Source organism: Musca domestica, unplaced genomic scaffold, assembly GCF_030504385.1.
Source record: "Musca domestica strain aabys unplaced genomic scaffold, Musca_domestica.polishedcontigs.V.1.1 29, whole genome shotgun sequence".
NCBI classification, from domain to species: Eukaryota; Metazoa; Arthropoda; class Insecta; order Diptera; family Muscidae; genus Musca; species Musca domestica.
Window position 1 is genome coordinate 2,933,093 of NW_026712296.1, and position 22,157 is coordinate 2,955,249.

The window sequence follows — 22,157 nt, forward strand, 5'->3', positions numbered from 1 at the left end:
GTATCTATATCATCAGTATAATAGCATAACAGTTATTAAATGATAACGTGCGGGCTGACAAGCATTTAAATAAAAAATCACAAAATATGCTGAATACAATACTGATTTTATTTATTTGCAACTAATTCTATAACAAATATTTTTGATGAAAAAATGCAAAATGCAGTTAAATGGAATATGAAAATAATGATTTGACAACAATATCGAATGAAAACAACAACATGATTATGACAGAATATATCCGGCCACAATTTCGTCACTTAATATCCCCAATGGGTACCGAAACCATCAAAACTCATATGGGAAACCATATGGGCAGGTGAGTAGTGAACAGTTTGGCTGGAACCATAGGCGGAGACACCTTGACCATTGTGGCTATAAGTTGTGGCAGCTGGTCCATGATTGTAGGTTGTGGTGTGAGTAGCAGGGCCATGATTATAAGTGGTGGTGGCAGCGGTTGATGGAACCTCATGATGTTGATAGACAGCAGCGGTGGGAGCAGGTTCCGAATGAGTGTATACGGTATGAGCAGCTGGAGCATTATGGGTATAAGTGGCCACAGCAGGTGTAGCATGTGTATAAACAGCAGCAGTAGGGGCAGAATGGGTGTAAACAGCAGCTGTGGGAACAGGAGCAGCATAAACATGGTCATTTTGTTGTTCATGAATCTCAGGACTGTGATAGACAGTTTTGGTTACAGTGGGTGCGGCATAAGTAACGGTCTTGGCAACAGCTGGAGCAGCATAGGTAACAGTTTTGGGGGTGTAGACATTATTGTTTACGCGGGTATCCTGCTTGTGAACACTGGAGTAGGGGGTATGTACCGATTTGGAATACTGTGATACGGTACCATCGTATGAACGCACTACACTTTCATGGGTTTGAGCCACAGCATCCTCCGAAGGATTAGCAACGGTATAATGGGTTGGATTGGAAGCAATAAAACCGGCGCTGGCCACAGCCAAGAGAGCAGATAAGATGACAAATTTGAAAGCCATGATTTTTCTCAGGATTTGGAAATTAATTTGTTTAGATGTTGTTGTTCGAATTGCTGTTGTGAAACTGATGCTGTAACCCTGACGATCGCCAAGTTTTATACAAATCCCCAAAAAATAACAAATTGTTTCGAATATCTAAGAAATCATAATTGACTTGCCGCAAATCCACCTTAAATCTATTTCAATGTTACAAATATCACGGTTTTCGATCAATGTTTTTTTTTCGCTCGTTCACATAGCGCCAAAAATACTAACAATAGCCCGACCACAGTTCAAGTCATTGGATTTGTCTCATCTAAGGTTGTTTGTTCCGGTGCTCTGTATCCCTCTCTAATTGCACACACAAATTTCTTTGCTTGATAATGCGTTGAGTACTTAGCGGTATGTTGCTGGCGGTAGAAACATTTTTGTTATTGGCAGTAATGACAACTTTTCACAGTGTTCGGAGGCAAAATGTATGAGTGAATCCGTGAAGGTATTTGTTGAAAGTATTTGTCGATGCTTCATTCAGTAAACAAATGAAGAACACATCTGGTTGTGGCGAACAGAAGTAGGTACGGTGGGGTGAAATAATATAAATAATATAAAATTTAATTATTAAAATAATTTTGCATGGGGCTTAAAAGAATTTTTGTGACCAGATCGATAGAGTGAAACATTAACAAAATATTTCTATCCCTATTTGTTACAATGACATGGAGAAGGAAGCGATATAGACCCATAGTTCTGAGTCGATTAATGCATGTCAGTCCGTCTGTTCGTCCGTCCATCTGTCCATGTATTTTTGTGAATAAAATGCAGGTCGCATTTATTATCCGATTGAAATATAATTTTCCAAACCAATTGAAATTGGTGAGAATCACTTCAAATTTACATATATCTCTCATGGCCAATATCAGTACAAATGACCTGACTTTTGGCACATCCGACCGAATTCAGTCTAGAAGCAAGTAAGTAAAATTTGGATTAAATTAGGAAATCGGTTCAGATATAGCTATAGCTGCCATATATATGTTTTATCCGATTTGGTCACATTCGTAAAATGCACCCCACAAGATAGATATTTAGAACCAGATATCATATACATCCCAGAAATACCTTTGCTAAATTTTACCAAGATCGGTTCAGATTTTGATATAGCTCCCATTATATATCCTCAACCAATTTCGGGTTAATTGTGCACCAAATGTCTAAAATCGACTTAAATGGGCTAAATTTCGGCATATTCGACCGAATTCACTCTAAAGAGTGAAATGAAAAGACTGCAACCAACTTCAGACTGATGTCATTTCTAAGCCACTCGTCCGACTGCTGTTAAAAATAATCCAGTAACACCTCATTATATTGTTTACAAGCGTACAAAAGCATTTTGGTGAGAATTTTCCAGGAAAAAAGGTATTCGTGATGGAATTCAAGCGTGATAGTGTGATTTCTTTATATTTGGCTGGAAAACCACAAGTGGCTATCGTTAGAGCACTCCAGCATTTAAATGTGAAAAATAAGCTCGGGGCGAAGCCATTGAAATTTTAACAAGTAAAAAAGCTGTAAGTAAAAAATAAAATCCGTTAAAAATTCTGTTAAAATAATAAAAATACCGAATGCCTATACGACGACGTGGACCTGCACAGACAATTTTCTGACATGGGCTGAAGTATCCATTACGAACTTCACACGCGAAATTTGAAACAATCCCGGTAAAAAATGTCGCTAAAATCATCAAAATACCAAATATCGGGGGGTACGGTATATGGAGGCTATACGAAGACGTGGACCTACATGGCCCATTTTCTCTTTAATGCTGCAGTATCTATTGGGAACTTCAAATACCAAATTTGAAACGATTCCGGTAAATAATGTCGCTAAAATCATCAAAATACCGAATATCGGGGGGTACCGTTATATGGAGGCTATACGAAGACGTCGACCTGCACAGATAATTTTCTGTCTTAGGCTGTAGTATCTATTACGAACTTCAAATGCCAAATTTGAAACAATTCCGGTAAATAATGTCGCTAAAATCATCAAAATACCGAATATCGGGGGGTACCGTTATATGAGGGCTATATGAAGACGTGGACCTACACGGTTAATTTTTTGACTTAGGATGTAGTATCCATTACGAACTTCAAATACCAAATTTGAAACTATTCCGGTAAATAATGTCGCTAAAATCATCAAAATGCCGAATATAGGGAGGTACCGTTATATGGGGGCTATATGATAACTTGGACCTACATGGCTCATTTACGAACCTGCCTACTGGCAAAATAAACATGTCTGCAAAAATTTAGCCTTCTATCTCAATTTGTTCTAAAGATAGCGTGATTACAACAGACAGACGGACAGGCAGACACACAGACAGACAGACGGACATGGCTAAATCGTCTTAGAATTTTACGCTGATCAAGAATATATATACATTGTTGGGTCTAACATTAGTATTTCGAGGAGTTACAAACGGAATGACAAAATTAATATACCCTCCATAGTATGGTGGAGCCTTGGGCACGCAAACATTTTGGCCGCAGACCTTGGACATTCCAACAGCACTCAGCACCATCGCACTCAGCACGCGCAACCCAAGAATGGTTACAAAATGAGGTTCCTCGCTTCATTTCCAGCGCACAATTTCCACCAAAATCTCCGGATACCAATCCGTTGGACTATTGTGTCTGGAGTATTTTGGAAAGCAAGGTTGTCGCTAAAAATACCAAAGTTTCGATCACCTCAAGCAAGCGCTTCGCCGAGAATGGGCTGAAATACTGCAGAGCAACATTCGGGAAGCGTGTGACGGTTTCATTGGCCGTTTGAAGGCCATGATTCATGCCAAAGGTGACCAATTCGAACAAATCTAAACTTATTCTAAAATTTGATGCTATTTCCGACATTTTTTGCTTTCATTCAATAAAATTTAAAAAAAAAAAAAATTAAAAATGATAGTTGGTACCAGATATCTAATAGAGCGCGGAAATACCCTGTCCAAATTTTATCGAGATCGGCTAAGATTTGGATATAGCTCCCATAATGGCTAATATCAGCCAAAATGGAATGAATTTTGAGACGCACGTTTCCATTTTGTGGAACTCGGCTCCGATATATTTTGTTTAATAAAATCCTTCTCGAAGTGATATGACGCAATCTATGTCAATATTATTTGGTATTAAAGATAAAAATGTCTCAGTCAAATTTAGTGAAAATCGATTCGGAATTTAATGTGCCTCCCATATATAAGTTCCCTCTGAAACCAAATTATAATTGCTCTAAAGCCAAATGTCGATAGGAGGTATGATCTACTTCAAATAATTTTTTTTACGGGAGCTCTACTAAATGTGTACAGTGGTGTAGGGTATCGTATAGTCGTCACTTTTGACTTTTCCTTACTGGTTTTACTTGTTTTTATTTGATGTCCTTCTTTGTCAAATCTATATTTTGCTCCAAAACATATATTTTTCCGTAAAGAAGTTTAAAATGACACTCTACACTCGACTCTATCGGACTATAGCTAATTTAAGTAATTTTTTACTAAATTTCCACCAAAAATCCCTTGAGGAATACTGTGCTTGATGTTTGTACTTACATCGCATGCGTGTGCCCTCCATGACTTGTCATTTCTTTTTCTCTTTTTGTTCCGCCCGCAAAATACTAAAGCGATAATTGTATTTACCCGATTCAATAATGAATGAGTTTGTGGTCCAACATGAGTACTTTTTTTCATGTCATGTTATAATTGCTTATTATTGTGTTCGAATTGTTGTTGTTGTTGCTGTTCTTGTTTAATTTATTTCTCTGCGTTTGCATTGACTTATTGCCCCATATCAATCAGAAAGTTGAGGCTGCGCACAAATATTCAATTGAATTGTCAGATTGCGGGAATTGATTTCAAGTGGTTGGCCCATTTTCGGGAATATGTTTTGCATTCGGACAAGTGTAAGGAAGGAGTTTGTGGGTGTTTCTTGTGTTTTTTTTTTTTATTAATGCATGAAAACAATAGAACAATGAATGATGTTTTCTTTGTTTTTTTTTTTTTTTTTTTTTTTTGTTATTTGGATTATCTAATCAGGGAGAGGGAATGCAAACCTGCATTAAAATATCGTGCCATGATGTGAAAGGCCAATGCTAATATTATTTCGGTAACATAATTTTATACTTCATTGATACCCTTGAAGACGCCAAGATTTAACTGGCAAAATTTGTCATAAAGAGCGACACATATATATAAAAGAGTTGTCAAATAACTGACTGACCAAAAATCCACGCCCGACAAAACGGCTGAAGCTAAATCTTGAAATTTGGCACGAGGGTCTTTGTGTAAAATTATTAAAATTTCAATACTTTTTATTAAACAAATGAAATGAGGTAGAATTCTGAAATTTGAAGTGAAAGTCGCTGATGGAGTCGAGGATAGATGTACCAAAGGGATCTTGGAAATTCGAACTTTTAGGTTCTACATTTCTAAAATGGTACCATTTAGTATTGTCTAAACGGATAGAGCTAATAACTTGAAATTTGGTATGGGAATCAAGTCGGGAAATTAAATATTAAGTGTGTGAACTGTACTACAAGTGGAAGAAACGTACTTAATTGGTATTGGGTAAACAAATAGTGCTTTAAATTTGAAATTCGCTGTCCATGTGTAGCCTGGCGATATGGAGGTGATTTCGAAAATGTGTACTATAACTGTACAAGAAGTACTAAATCGTATTATATTTGGTATTGGATGAGAAGATAGACCTAAAATTTTGAAATTTGATATTTAGGTTACTGATCGTATCTGTTTTTGAGATTTGGCGGTGGTTTGGAAATGCGTACTATAATTGCACGAAAAGAATTAATTATTAAGGGATAGAGCTGAAATCCTCAAATTTAATATTGAAGTCTCTGTGGTATGGGGAATTGAGATATGAAGGTGGTTTTGAAAATGAGAACTACAGTTGTACGAAAAGTGCTAAATTTGGTATGGTGATGGATATTTGGATGGAAGAATAGAGATTAAATCCTGAAATCTTATATAGATATCGCTGTTGGTGTCTGTGGTTAAGATATGGAGGTGGTTTTGGAATATGGTATCTGAGGTTAAGCTATGTAGAATGTTTTGAAAATGCGTACTTTAAATGTACCCCAAGAACTAAAAGCTACTAAAATTGGAATTGGGTGTAGGAAGTAGCGGACACTTGCTAGTTTTTATACCCTCAGCGATATGACTAGAGAGGGCATATATCATTTGATATGCCCAAAAAGTGCCTCATCGAAATAACGGTTTTATACCCTAGGACTCTTTGGACCAAATCCGTTTCAGGACACGATAACTCTCGAAGGGAGTATCCGATTTGGTCCAAACTTGGTACATCGTAATATTATTAATAAAACTTAGATCGAGCTCTGTTATGAGCAATATCGGTCCACTCCTTCTGGTACCACGCCCACAAAAAGTCGATCAAAGAAAATATTTTACTGCACAGAAAGAGAAAGGATAATCCGGGTTTACCCCATCTTTGCTAATCCTAATATTTGAATTTTTCTACTAACACATGATCTGCTGTGAAGATGAGATATATCGGTCCACTCCTTCTGGTACCTCCCCACAGAGGGTCAAAATTTTGAAAAACCAAAAAACATTCAAATTTCTTCAAATTTCACATACACAAACATTTTTGCTAACACAAGATCTGTTGTGAAGATCATATATATACCTGCGAACCACTTCTGGTCCCCCATCCACAAAGGGTTATAATTTAATTTCTATCTAAATATTTCTCTCAACCAGAAACCTAGTATGAATATGAAATTTATGACTTCGCATAAAATTGGATATAAATGTTCGATTTTCTTGTAATTTTGCCCATACCAATATTTTTATCCGTATTAGATGGAGTATGATAAGTAAAAAAGATGTAAGTTCGGCCGGGCCGATCTTTGAATACCCTCCACCATTTGGAACGAATTTGGCAATTTTCCAAAAAATAAAAAAATCCGTTTACAATTCTGTTAAAATCTTAAAAATTCCGAATGTAGCCGTTATATTGACGTGGACCTGCATAGGCAACCTTTGTCATAAGCCATTAGAATATTCAAATGTGAAACTTGAAAAAAAATCAGTGAATAATATCGCTGAAATCATCAAAATGCCGAATATCGGGAGGTATCGTTATATGGGGGCTATACAAAAACGTGGACCTATATGACCCATTTTCAATACCAAAAGTCCTGCAGACATAATACACATTTGTGTTAAATGTTATCAACTCACTTCATTTCGTTCGGAAGCTAGAGTGATTTCCACAGACGGATAGACGGACGGACATAGCTAAATCGACATAGAATTTTTATCAAGAATATATACTTGGTGGAGTCTAAAATGTATATTTCGAGATATTACTAACGGAATGACAAACTTAATATACCCTCCTTTCCAAGGTGGAGGGCATAAAATGGAACACTTCGGTCGACTATATCTGGTACCTCACGCACATTTTAACATTTTCTAAAATTGATCACATATCTCATATAAAGTGAAGGAAAATAACCAATATAGTCTAAATTTGGCCCGTCGCAAAATTGATATCATATTTATTAAGGTCCGATACGAAATGGACAATATTGGACAATTGGTTGGAACCTACTCCATAGAGGGTCAACAATTTAAATAATCATAACAGAAGTCAAAATATATTTAAATAATCGAACATGGGCTGAGGGTATACATCTGTCGGCAAAACCGACTGGTATTTTTAAACAATTTTTTTTACATTTGATGAACGTGCCTGGAACAGAAACATCAAAATACCTTGGAGGATAATTTATAGTTCGTGAAGCTTATGAATTTAAATAAAAACGCTTCCTGATCACCGTCACCTATGACACTTAGCCCGGTGTCAAATATTTAGCTAAATAATCAGAACAAAATATGGCAAGTGAAAATATATTCATCGATGTCCTAGGTGTAATTTTCCGATTCCATTGTCCCTAGGCCACACACATTCAATCAATGAAACTCCCGAACAAATTAATAATCAAATCGCTTAAATCACGTTAGCCATGCAATTATTCAACTAATCCAGGGAACTACAACAAACACACACTAGCCATTAGAGCAGCCATAACGGACACCCTATTAGTTGACAACAATAACAATTATGCCATAAATTTTACCACCCAAAAAGTGAGTAAAAGTGTTTTCCAGCCACAAAAAAAAAGAAGAAGAAGAAAAAACCAAATAAATATCATGAAATTCCCGAGGTGGCCGCCATCTCCATTGTCTGTAACTTCGGTAGCCACTACCTTACACCATTAGGCTGACAATACAAAGGAGTAGCAACGGTCACCAGCGCCACCGCCGGTGGTGTCAGAGCATAAACTACCACGTAATAGGACAACTGGCCGATTGTTGTATTAAATTTATCTTCATTTGCATGTGTCACCATCATCAACACCTCCAGAGTTTATGGTCCAGTTGTGGTGTGTCGGTATTTATTTTATCCCCCCCTGGGTTTGACGGAGAAGTACTACATGGTAGATTTTTGTGGTATTTTGAGCAATAATAAATTGTGCATAAATCAGCTAACCACTTGGTACCCTACCTCACAAAGGCTGTTAATAAATTCTATCAAAAACAAGTGCAAAAATTGTAAGCTACTGGACACAAAAGTAGTATGATATATTAACATTGGAACTGATACATTCATTTTGGATTGGTTTCCTACAATAATATTTTGAAAGGGTGGCTGGGCCAAAAAGTTTGCAATACACCTATAATACGGTTTTGATATAACACGGTTTGAAAATTGAATATTTTTAATTTATTTACACGATTTTATTCCATTTAGCACGATTTGAAATTTTATGTACTTAAATTTTTTTGTCAAATTTAATTTTTGCGAAGTATGTTCATATCACAAAAAAGTATTTATGAAAAAAAAGTCTGAAAGCATCGATAGTTTGCGAACACTAGCTTAAAGATTTAAGTGAATTCCCCTTTAGCGCGTACAAACAATTTTTACTGGTCAAAGCAAATGTGAATAGCACTATGTGCATACAATAAAATTTACTGGTCAGAGCAATTGAAACGTGTTAATATTTTGTGAACTGTTAATGCAATAAGACGTGTTTGGTAAAGAAAAAAATAAAAATTCTTGTTTTTCACTAATTTTAATAGGTTTTAGAGATTAGGAACATATCACCCATTTTTGTATAAGATCAATGTCTTTTTTACACGGCTTCTTCTGGAACCAATCTACCGTGTAAAAACAGACTTAGGTGTACCTCGGAATATTAATCCTAAACCCACCGACCACCATATCGCAACAAGCTGAGTCAAACAAGATATGTGTGTTCTTCCGTCCGTCTGCCTATGTTGAATTGCAATCACTCGTCAGGTCGAAATTTTGATCCGATACTCACGAAATTTAACTTAAGTATATGAAGATGATCGCAAATTTTGAAATCCCCTACAGATCACATGAAAAGTAACAAAATTCCTATGCAAACGGGAACATATTTAATACTGAATGTAACCTCCCAGCGAAATCGTAAATGTATGAATTTGGGCACTTCTGACCTTAACTATCTATCAAACAATCTAAATTTTCGAAACCAAATTTTAAATTCCGTTTGCTCGAAAAAGAGTATAAATAAACGAAATTTCCAATGAAATTTTTTGAGGTCTCGTAACTCCGGTCAATAACTAAAATAAACCTTTTGCCAGAAATAATTTCAAGAATAAAGCGGAACACAAAACATACTCTGGGATGAAGTATTTGATATGTAAATTACGCTATATACAGGGTGAGATAAAAAAAACCGCAACAAAGTCAAACGCCAGCATTTTTACATTTTTTTTTTAAATTTTATTCAATGAAAGGTTTAGATTTTCTTGCACTTTTTTGAATTTCAATGGCTTTACCCCGAGCTCATTTTTCAATATTTGCCGAATGAATTATTGCCATATGTTCAGCTTACGAGCCATTTTTCGGTCATTGCGACGCCGGATTCGCTTCTTTATTTTTCGAACCATTATTTCTGATGTTGATGTTTTCTTCCGTCCACTTCCTTGTCGTCGGGCTACGCTACCAGCATCACGGTAACGACCGATGGTACGAGACACAAAAGATTTATTCACATTTAAATGCTGGAGTGCTCTAACGATAGCCGCTTGTTGTTTTCCAGCCAAATATAAACAAATCACACTAACACGCTTGAATTCCATCACGAATAATTTTTTCTGGAAAATTCTCACCAAAATGCTTTTGTACGCTCGTAAATGAGCTGTCACTGGAATAATTTGAACAAACGTCGGACGAGTGGCTTAGAAATGACAGCAGTCTGAAGTTGGTTGCAGTTTTTGTCATGTGACCCTGTAGGGGATATAGAACAGAGTTTTGAATGTACAATTTGTTGTCTTTTCGCTGAATCACAATTCAGTCGTGTACTTGCTTCTTTTATTTTACAATTTACCGTAAATTGCTGTTTGTCTTCCTGGTATTGGGGAACATTCTTGCAGAAAACTGCCTCTATAGAACCAAGCTAATGAATCATTCATTAGCCAAATGCTCGGTATTTTTTACCCTCCACCTTGGAAAGGAGGTTATATTAAATTTGTCATTCCCTTTGTAACACCTCTTAATATTCGTCATAGACCCCATAAATATATTCATGATCAGCATAAAATTCTAAGTCGATTTAACGATGCCCGTCTGTCTGTTAAAGTTACGATACAGCTCACATTATTTGTACATAGAGCTTCAAAATTTGGCACAATAAATTGTGTATAAATGAGATATATGGGTCCACGTTTTGGAATAGCCCCCATATAACAGTAGCTCTCGATATTCGGTATTTTAATTTTTTTTACCCTCATGTTTCCTTGCATTTGTCTAAGAACTGTTATTTGTAGTCTATAATAGGTTTTAGCTCCTGTGACAGAGTATTGCATATGTAGGTCCACGTTTTCATTAGCGCACATATAACGGTACCTTCGGATATTGGGTATTTTGACGATTTAAGCCATATTTATACCCCACACCACACAGTGATAAGGGTATTACGTATTTGTGCAATTGTTTGTAACATGGAGAAGGAAGCGAAATAGATCCATAGTTACTTTTGAGGATTTACATAGAATCACTTTCTGAGTCGATTTATGCAAGCCGGTCCGTCGGTCCGTCCGTCTGTCCTTGTATTTTTGTGAATAAAATGCAGGTTTCATATATTATACGATTGAGATGAAAATTTCCTAACAATATTTTTTTTGGCCCAAGGACGAACCCTATTGAAATTGGTGAGAATCGGTTAAAATTTTGATATAGCTCCCATATATCATCAACCGATTTCGGGTTAATTGTGCACCATCAGTCTAAATAATCTGAATTTTAGCACAACCGACCAAATTCAGCCTAGAAGTAAGTATGGCAATTTTGTTTCAGATATAGCAATAACTCCTATATATATATATTTCATCCGATTTTGGTGTTTAAGTTCCTCACATTCGTAATATGCATTCAACAACAATGATATTGGTACCAGATATCTTATGGAGCTCTGAAATACCTTTTGCCAAATTTTATCGATATCGGATCAGATTTGGGTACAGCTCCCATATATATCCTTAATCCGATTTCAGGTTTATTGTGCTAATATCAGCCTAAATGAAGTGGATTTCGGGACATAAGTTTTCATTTGGTGGAACTCGGCTCCGATATATATATATATATACACTGGTGGCCAAAACTAAAGCAACTGGAATTACAAGGAGAATGAATGCCCTGTAACTTTTTCAAAAATTAAGAAAATGAGAAAGTTTTTCTTGTTTTAAATTAGGTACTTTATTCACTTTTTAAAAACCTAAAACATAAAACCAAAATTCATTTTTATATAAAAAATAATGTTTGGTAAAGTCAATTAACCCGATTTTGGCTTGGACAAAACAAAAGCAACTCCGTTGTACATTCATATAACCGCTGCAATTTCAGTTGTTTTTACTGTGATATTTATCGCTTTTTGCTACCTTCGACAATTTCGCTTGTCATAAATCCTTTTTGAAAAGTTTTTTACAATAGTATGTGTTTTTCTTTTCGTTTTTTAAGTACTGCCCAAAAAAATTTTAAAAATGGCTAGAAGCAAATACAGTACCTGAATAAAACAGCAAATTATCAGTGACTATCAAAACAAAATATCACAGAAAATGATTTCCGAGAAATATTTCATAAATATTTATGTGATTTCATAATTATTTCTGTATACTAAGTCGGTTTTTTGAAACTGGATCAGTAGTAACAGTCCATAACGGATGAAGACCGTGAAGAACTTCAGCCGGTACTGATCCACAAATTGTGAGAGAAATAAAAAACAACCATTTTCGAGTTCAACTGGATTGGTGAGAGAGCAATCATTGGATATAAGCTCGAGATCAGTGCGTAGACGAGTAGTGGCAGCTGGTCTGCGTGCCCGTAAGACATCAAAAAACCATTTATATCTGAAAAAATCAAAAAGGCTTTCGGAAACGGTAATATTAAGTGGAATCAAGCTCAATGGAAAAAACATTATTTCTGGGATGAGTCTACGTTTTATATTAAAGGCTCAGACGTGAAAAATTTTATGGTGAGAAGACCAAAAAATGAAGAACTCAAGCCGCAGTGTTGCAAAGGTACAGTGAAGCATGAGGGAGGGCCAAAAATTGCGTGGCACTGTTTTTCTTTCTATGGATTTGGGCCTATCCATAAAATAAAGGAAGTTGTGGATCGGTTTGTTTACAAAGATGTGTTGGACATCACGTTGTTCCCTTACGCTGAGTAAAATATTCGGCTGATTTGGGTGTTTCAGCATGACAATGATCCCAAACTTGTTTCAAAACTTGTCAAATATTGGTTGCGGGAGTCAAAAATTCATATTTTGTTATGGCCGGCACAATCACCTGACCTAAACTTCTTAGAAAACATTTGGAGTATCGAAGATAGGAAGATCAAGAGAGATTCGGAAATAAATAAGCACAACATTTTCTTAAGAATTCGGGGTGCCTGGGAAAGCACACCCAAGGATCAAATTGAGCGTGTTATAGATTCAATGCCTCGTAGGTGTGCAGCTGCTATCAAAAATAATGCTATCGACTACTAGCCAAAATTTAATTATTTTAAAATAAAAATCAAAAGTTGCTTTAGTTTTGACCAAGCAAAAATTGGGTCATTTTAGTTTTCCTCATAATACTTTTCGCTCAAAATTATTTTTGTATTTTTATTTTTAGTTTCTTGAAAGTGAATTAAACCCCTCATTTAAAACTGGAAAAATAATTACGATTTGTTTATTTTTGTAAAAGTTACAGGACATTTATTGTCTTTGCGATTTAAGTTGCTTTAGTTTTGGCCACCAGTGTATATATTTATATATATATATATATATATATATATATATATATATATATATATATATATATATATATTTTTTTTTTTTTAATATAATCCTTCTCGAAGTGATATCATGCACTCTATAGCATTGTTATTTGATATAAAGGATAAAAATGTCTCCGTCAAATTTACTGAAAATGGATTCAGAATTGGATATGCCTTCCATATATTAGTTCCCTCAGAAACCAAAGCCAAATGTTAAAAGGTGGTATGATCTACTTCAAATAAATTCCTTTGTTACGGGAGCTCTAATAAATATGTAAAGTTATGTAGGTATCATATGGTCGGCCCCGCCCGAAATTTGAGTTTTCTTTGACACACGCACATTTCAACATTTTCTAAAAATTATTACATGTCTCATATAATGTGAAGAAAGTAGTCGATATAGTCAAAGCCTTTCACGTCGCTTTAATTAAATCATATTTATTTAGGTCCGATACGGAATGGACAATATTGGCCAACTCCTTCGGAGCCTACTACATAGAGGGTCAACAGTTTGAATAATCATAACACAACTCAAAATGTATTTGTTTTGGAGCCACCTAGTTTAGTGGGAACAAACGAAACACGTTCATCAGCATTTTTTTCAGAAGTCAATTAATGACTAAAAATTGTGTAAACTCAAATAGATGTTTCATTACTCTCACATCTCATAGTGTTCTATTATCACACTTTCCTTAATCTACGAATACCAGCCACAACAACAACAGCCACAGTATCATGCAAATCAATTTTCCCATATTTAGAGGGTTGAACGATAATCGAATGTAGGGTAACGGTGAAAAAAGCCCAACACAACAACAGCTACAAAAACCACTTTAGTTTAAGACCAAATTACCTACATAATCAATCAGTTTCACTGTTTAAACGATTAGATAATACGTCTGTAAGCTGCCAGGCAGCCAGGCAGGCCGGCCAGGTAAGGTACCTTTCATCCGTAGGAAATTACGTTGCTACTTCTCCAAAAAGCCAAGTACTTATCCAGTAGTAGGTAAGTAAGCATGTGATTATTCGCACTGGAGCGCATACCTACTACACAAACAAAAAAAGCGATGTAGTTAGTCCTTTGGCAGCCGCAGCAGCAGCAAACATAACCTGGTAACACCACAGACTATGATGCCGATGATGACGGCGCAACGGAGATGAAGAAGAAAAATAACCCAAAAGTAATTGCTGCCACTGACAATGAGTTAAACTATTTATTATGTTCCCTGGAAATTTATATTACACTGCATCTCGCGTAGATATACTATGCGGGAAGGAGACAAAGCCAAACACACACACATACACATACATTCATATATTCATACAGTTGGCGCTGTTGCACTATCAACTTTAGTTAACAGCTAGCAAGCAAGTCAGAAGTTTTTCAATTTTTGTTTTTCTCCTACATTTTTACACTCAAATAAAATGTACGGAAATTTAGTTAATTATAACAAAATGTCAAAAGTGGATGGGAATATCATCGTCTCAGCCAAAGAGTATCTGATATATTGCATTCGGTAGTTTTACTTGTTCAAAAATTGCAAATGACAGAAAATGTACAGAAAAAGTCTATAAAACTTTTAAATTGTTTGATTTTCGGTTTATTTAGGAAGTATTGGAAAACCTAGACTGATATAACAATTATTCAAACATTTTTATACCCTACACCACATAGTGGTTAGATCAGTCCAAATGACCTGAAATATGGCACTTCCAACGGACTTCAGCATAGAAGTAAGTACATCAAATTTGGAAATCATCCTAATTCAGTCTAGAAGCAAGTAAATAAAATTTGGTGAAAATAGGTTCGGATATAGCTTTAGCTAGATATGTTACAGAGCTCGGAAATACCTTTGCCAAATTTTATCGAGATCGGGTCAGATTTGAATATAGCTCTCATATATATCCTTAATCCGATTTCAGGTTTATTTTGCTAATATCAGCCCAAATGGAGTGAATTTAGAGACGTAAGTTTTCATTTGGTTGAACTCGGCTCCGATATATATTTTTTTAATATAATCCTCCTCGAAGTGATATCATGCACTCTATAGCAATGTTATTTGATATAAAATATAAAAATATCTTCGTCAAATTTAATGAAAATCGATTCAGAATTGGATATGGCACCCATACAGGGTGAGATAAAAAAAAACTGCAACAAAGTCAAACGCCAAAATTTTTACATTTTTTTAATTTTATTGAATGAAAGCAAAAAATGTCGGAAATAACAGCAAATTTTAGAATAAGTTTAGGTTTTAGATGTTCGAATGGGTCACCTTTGGCACGAATTATGGCCTTCAAACGGCCAATGAAATTGTCACACCCTTCCTGAATGTTGCTCTGCGATATTTTGGTCCATTCCCGGCAAAGCGCTTCTTTGAGGTGATCGCCACATTTTGGTATTTTTTAGTGCCAACCTTGCTTTCCAAAATACTTCAGATAGTACGACGGATTGGTATCCGGCCATTTTGGTGGCCATTGTGCGCTGAAAATGAAACGAGGAACCTCTTGGGTGGCGCGTGCTGAGTGCGATGGTGCTGAGTCCAGTTGGAATATCCAAGGTCTGCGCCCAAAATGTTTGCGTGCCCAAGGCTTTAATACACCCTTCAGAATATTTTCGCGATAATATTCGAAAAATACGAGCGGAAAGCGACCATCGGCTGTTAAAGGGGCCCACCCCCGTCAACATGGCCGGCGCTTGAGTTCTGGTAGCCAATTGAAGGTGGACATTTTCATCCGACCTCTTTGGCAAGAAAACACGATCTTTTTGTTGGTTTACAAACTGCTGGATAACGAATGTTTTCACATCGGAGAAAACCAAATTCGGCGTGTTCACCACTTGGGTCTATTTTCTTTCGGTTGCGGTCTAAGTTCTTGCACTTTTTAGAATTTCAAAGACTTTACCTCGAGCTCATTTTTCAATATTTGCAGAATGGAATACTGCGATATGTTCAGCTCACGAGCCATTTTTCGGCCACTGCGACACGGGTTTCGATCAAGTCGCTTCTTTACATTTCTAACCATTTCTGCTGATGTTGCTGTTTTCTTCCATCCACTTCATTGACATCGGGCTACGCTACAAGTATCACGGTAACAAGCGATGGTAGGGGACACAAAAGATTTATTCACATTTAAATGCTGGAGTGCTCTAACGATAGCCACTTGTGGTTTTCCAACCAAATATAAAGAAATCACACTACCACGCTTGAGTTCCACCACCAATGACTTTTTTCTGGAAAATTCCCACGAAAATGCTTTTGCTTGTAAACATAACAAATATAACGAGCTGTCGCTGCAATAAATTTATCAGCTGTCGGACGAGTGGCTTAGGAATGGCAGCAATCTGAAGTTGGTTGCAGTTTTTTCATCTCACCCTGTATCCTCCATACTTACTACCATTACTTCAAATATGGTGAAAATCGGTTCAAAAATATAGCTATAGCTCCCATATATATTGTTCCTCCGATTTTTTTTGTCCTCCACAGCCGGGAAATATATCCAATACAGCTCAAAAATTCCTTCGACAAATGTTGTCGAGATCAGTTCGGATTTGGATATAGCTTAATTTTATTTATATGAAGCTCTACTAAATATGCAAAGGGATGTAGGGTTTCATAAAGTCGACACGCCCCACTTTTAGAATATCTTTAGTGATTTATTAATATAGATAGATATCTCAACACCATATTGACCACCAACATCAACAGATAGCTGCGATTCGATTAGATTGGCGGCATTTGAACTATTGTCTTTCTTTGAGTGTACGTTTTTATTGTTACTTGATTGCATATAGCAGAGAGAAAAAAATATTAAAAGTATATAAAAATTGTTGTTTCGTTTTATTTGTTGTTTGCTCTTGTCGGTTATTTTATGATTTTACTCATAGTGCGATGTTGGTGGTACGTGGCCCCAGATGCTGATGATGATGATGATGATGGAGAAAAAAATCACCATCAACGACAACACCACCGACAACATCAACACCACCAACAAAGAAAAGAAAAATCAGCATCAGGAACAACAGAATTCAGTGGCAGCGATTGTGGCCACCAACAACAACAACATCCCCAACAAAAACCTACGAAATGGAAATTTATTTGCATTCATTTCTACGTTACACAGCAAAAGCTGTCAGTGGAGATAGATAAGCGTCTCCGGCGCCGATAAAAGGGTCTTTTTTTCTGTTGTTGCTGCTGCTGCTGCTGCTGTTCAAATTCAATTTTCATTTTTCAACAACGGCAGCAACAAGCGGCGGCAGGCGTCTGTTTTGAATTAAACAGCTCACAGAAATGCTTCCGTATTACACTCTCTTGCCGCCTGCTGCAACAGTTGCCGTAATTTTTGGGCCATATTTCCATTACTTGGTAATGGTGCCTGCCACCAAGGTGGCAAAGTATGTAGGTATCTATGTGGGTATGTATGTCGTCATCATGTTATGCCGGTGAATGGTAGATGTGTTTAGCACTTTTCCTGTGTGTAAATATCTGTCCACGGATACCTCCGAACACCCTCCCTGGTCTAACCACCCAACAACTGTTGTTACTGCCGTTGGCATTGCCTTAAAATGTGAGAAATTTGTAAAATGCAAAAATTATAGACTGATAAGATTTGTATTTTATGAGTTACAGCGAAAATCACAGCCACATCATTTTGGCCATAAAACGGTCGGTAGTTATGCAGCCGTCATTGTTGCCACAAAATGTCCCGGGAAAGAATAACTAAAATTACACAATTACCATTAAGTGGATAGGTGGATGGATAGATGGATGGTATCCATTGGTATATCACTGAAAAATAAATTCCGCACCGGTGTAATGTAAATGAAATTATCAAAAGGGTTGATAATTTAAATAATCACACCATTATATGTGACACTGGTACTGGTGCATGGAGGCTATACTAAAACGTATACCTGCATAGACTATTTTGCGTCATAGGTTTTAGAACCCATTATGAACTTCAAATACGAAATTTGACGCAATTCGGGTGTATAATGTTGAGAAAATCCTGGAAATACCAAATATCTCGGGAAGCGTTATATGGGTGCTACACTAAAGCGTAGCACCCATATTCCAGACAATTCTCTTCCAGGGGCTAAAGTACTCAGAGAGAATTCCTTGTGTGGATTTTTAGACTATACGATTGAAAAAATGTGTCTAAAATCATTAAAAAAAACGAATATCGGGAGGGGGCATGTATGGGGGTTATACGATATCGTGGACCTATATGGAAAATTCCCTTTTAGGGGATAAGTACTCACAGAGAACTTCTTGTGTAGAATTTTATACAATGTCGTTGAAAAGTCATCAAAATACCGAATATCGAGGAGTGCCGTTATGTGGGGACCATTCGATATCGTGGACCGATATAGCCCATCTTCGAACTTGACCTGCCTGCACAGAAAAGGCTGATCTGTACAAAAATTTAGTTTCCTTAAATTTAATTTCCTTAATTTGTTTTGACACTACGACAACAGACGGACGGACGGTCAAGGCTAAATCGTCTTAGAATTTTACGCTGATCAAGAATATACAGGGTGAAATAACAAAACTTCAACAAAATTAAACGCCATAATTTTAACATTTTTTTAAAATTTTATTGAATGAAAACAAAAAATGTCGGAAATAGCATCAAATTTTAGAATAAGTTTAGATTTGTTCGAATTGGTCACATTTGGCACGAATTATGCCTTTCAAACGGCCAATGAAACCATCACACGCTGCCCGAATGTTGCTCTGCGGTATTTTGACCCATTCCCGGCGAAGCGCTTGCTTGAGGTGATCGAAACTTTGGTATTTTTGAGAGCTTACCTTGCTTTCCAAAATACTCCAGACACAATAGTCCAACGGATTGGTATCCGGAGATTTTGGTGGCCATTGTGCGCTGGAAATGAAGCGAGGAACCTCATTTTGTAACCATTCTTAGGTGGCGCGTGCTGAGTTCTTTTGGAATGTCCAAGGTCTGCGACCAAAATGTTTGCGTGCCCAAGGCTTTAATACACCCTCCAGAATATTTTCGCGATAATATTTGGCATTTATTCTGATGCCACGATTAATACGAGCGGAGAGCGACCATCGGTTATTATGGTTGGCCCCACTATCACCATGGCCGGCGCTTGAGTTCTGAAGGCCAGCCGAAGGTGCACATTTTCAGCAAATTCTCACCAAAAGGCCTTTGTACGCATGTAAATAATATAATGAGCTGTCACTAGAATAATTTAAAAGCTGTCGGACGAGTGGCTTAGAAGTGACAGCAGTCTGAAGTTGGTTGCAGTTTTTTCATCTCACCTTGTATATGTACCTTGTTGATGGCTAAATGTTAATGAAAAGTATGTAGTTATCTTTACTGGGATAAGGCACAGTAAATATCCCAAATCGGATTTCCTCCAAATAGGCATTTGGTCTAAAAATTTTGTTTGGATGAAGGCTTTTTTCGGTCTATCATATAATACAACAGTCATTATATTAGTGGTGTGGTGTTAAAAATTATTCAACATTCCACCAATGAACCAATACATATATGTATGTATGTGTCAACTCATTGTAGGTGTGCTTGTGATATAAATTGTTATAGTAATTTTCAATTTTTTCAACTCCACGCTCTCTTACATTCATAAAAAAAAATTGTAAGCAACAATAAGGCGACGAGATGAAAAATCCCAGGCGCTTGAAAAATCACTTTCCATTTCACCCAATTAACATAAACATATCGCCGCCATAATTGCATTAAACCATTTAAAAGTGAATTTACATAAAACCCATGGCAAAAAAGCGAAAATAGGTTTCAGTTTTATATTTTTTTTGCAGAGCCTCAAGGTGTTGAAGCTAGAAAAATTTTATAGTGTGACAACGGGCACGACGGCAAAGGCGGGAACTGTGACAACGACAAAAGCAACACCAGCAATTGTGACAGGCATGAGAAAAACTTCTCACAGTCCATCTATCTATCGGTCAGTTGATATTCAACATACTGACCAAGATTTGTTTTGTAGTCGATCTGTTTGTTCCACACTCGCCCGTCGTCGTGTGGGATGGTGTGTGAATAAGCATGGCAACAAAAACAAGCAATCTCTGGCCCAGCAATTACAAAGAAATTCCACTTCTAAGCCTTGGCCGAATAATATCCTAAGTAAAAAAAAATAAATATAAGTGATGTGGTTGTTCGAAGTGTTGTCGGTTTGTCATTTTGCAATGACGACGATGTCGTTGTTGCCGCTCAAAAACTTGGTGTTATAAATGACATTTTAATAATTGAATGAGTTGTTGTTGTGTTGTCGTTGTTGCGATAAAACTCTCACAGGATTGCAAGTTGCCAGTACATCATCATCATGCGCCGCTAGTCCGGCTGACAACATTCACACACAATCACACCTTTTTGCCGCAGGCATAGTCATTATGTTGTCATTTTTTTCCCAAGTGTTGAAATATAGGCGAACAGATTGGAGTGAAAAATATTTCAATTTTCCACGTATTTAAATCACTTTCACTTTTAATGAATGAATGCAGAGAAAGAAATTCGGGACCTTTAGAAAATTACTTTGTTGTATAAAATCCCAGAGGAGTTTTGGTTTCTTCAACCAAACTTTTTAAGGCATTTATAGGGACCGTCATGAACTCCAATATTTGGAGATACATTTTGCAAACATTGAATATATAGAGGTTTGAATTACTTTAAGATTCATTGGTCTAAGAATAGGTCATGTCAGTTCACTTTTTGGTATAGTTCTTACATAAGGGTAAAACAGATTTAAACAAGTAAGCATAGGCTATGGTCGGGTGGGGCCGAACATTTGATACCGTACAATACGTTTGACTAAAATTAAGATCCCCCTAAGAAACATATCCATATCTACCAAATAATAAAAGCAAAAATGTAACCTAATTCCTCCTCTTCTTTTCGAATAATCATAATAGATTTGGAACCAATATTTTTCAAAATAAGTAAAAAAAAACATTATGTTCGACCGGACCGAACTTTAACTACACCATTGGGTAAAGAAAACATTTTGATATAAAAAGTATATGAATTCACTTTAAACTACAAATGCCAGTAAGACCCTTTGGTGGGACCACACCCAAACGGGAACCTCTTTAGACAAGTTTATACTTCGAGTATTATCATCTATCAAATCTTATTAAAATACCAAATTTGAAACAATTTCGTGGGTAAATGTGACAAAATACCGAGTATCGGTGGGTATCGTTATATGTGCGCTTTATAATTCAATGTTCTGCCGACGGAGCTAGAACACATTATGAACTACAAATACCAAATTTTAGACAAATCCGTGGAAAAATTTAGCAAAAATCAAAATACTGAATATCCGGAGGAACTATTATGTGGGAGCGACTTGATCGAAACCCGCGTCGCAGTGGCCGAAAATGGCTCGTAAGCTGAACATATCGCAATATTCCATTCGACAAATATTGAAAAATGAGAAAAATGGGTTTTAACCGGAAGCCACGGAAATTCCAAAAAAAAAAAATCAAGAACTTACGCCGCAACAGAGAGAAAATAAACTCAAAAGAGCTTTGCTTGGCCGAATGTGATGAACTGCCGAATTTGGTTTTCTCAGATGAGAAAACATTCGTTGTCCAGCAGTTTGTAAACAAACAAAATTATCGTGTTTACTTGCCAAAGAGGTCAGCTGAAAATGTGCACCTTCGGTTGGCCACCAGAACTCAAGCGCCGGCCATGGTGATGGTGTGGGCCGCCATGACAGGCGATGGTCGCTCTCCCCTTGTATTAATCGACCGTGGCATCAGAATAAATGCCGATTATT

General features: G+C 36.6%; 1 protein-coding gene across 1 annotated transcript; it reads right to left on the minus strand.

Annotated features, from left to right (window-relative positions):
- Positions 1–208: 208 nt before the first annotated feature.
- Positions 209–1,422, minus strand: LOC101898691 (pupal cuticle protein G1A-like). The gene has a single exon (XM_005190764.3). The coding sequence runs from the start codon at positions 996–998 to the stop codon at positions 261–263; it is 738 nt and encodes a 245-aa protein (XP_005190821.2). The 5' UTR covers positions 999–1,422; the 3' UTR covers positions 209–260.
- Between the last annotated feature and the right edge of the window lie 20,735 nt (positions 1,423–22,157).

What these genes read in the sequence shown, in the direction of transcription:
- LOC101898691 (XM_005190764.3), bottom strand. Translation starts at nt 998, where the DNA reads ATGGCTTTCAAATTTGTCATCTTATCTGCTCTCTTGGCTGTGGCCAGC.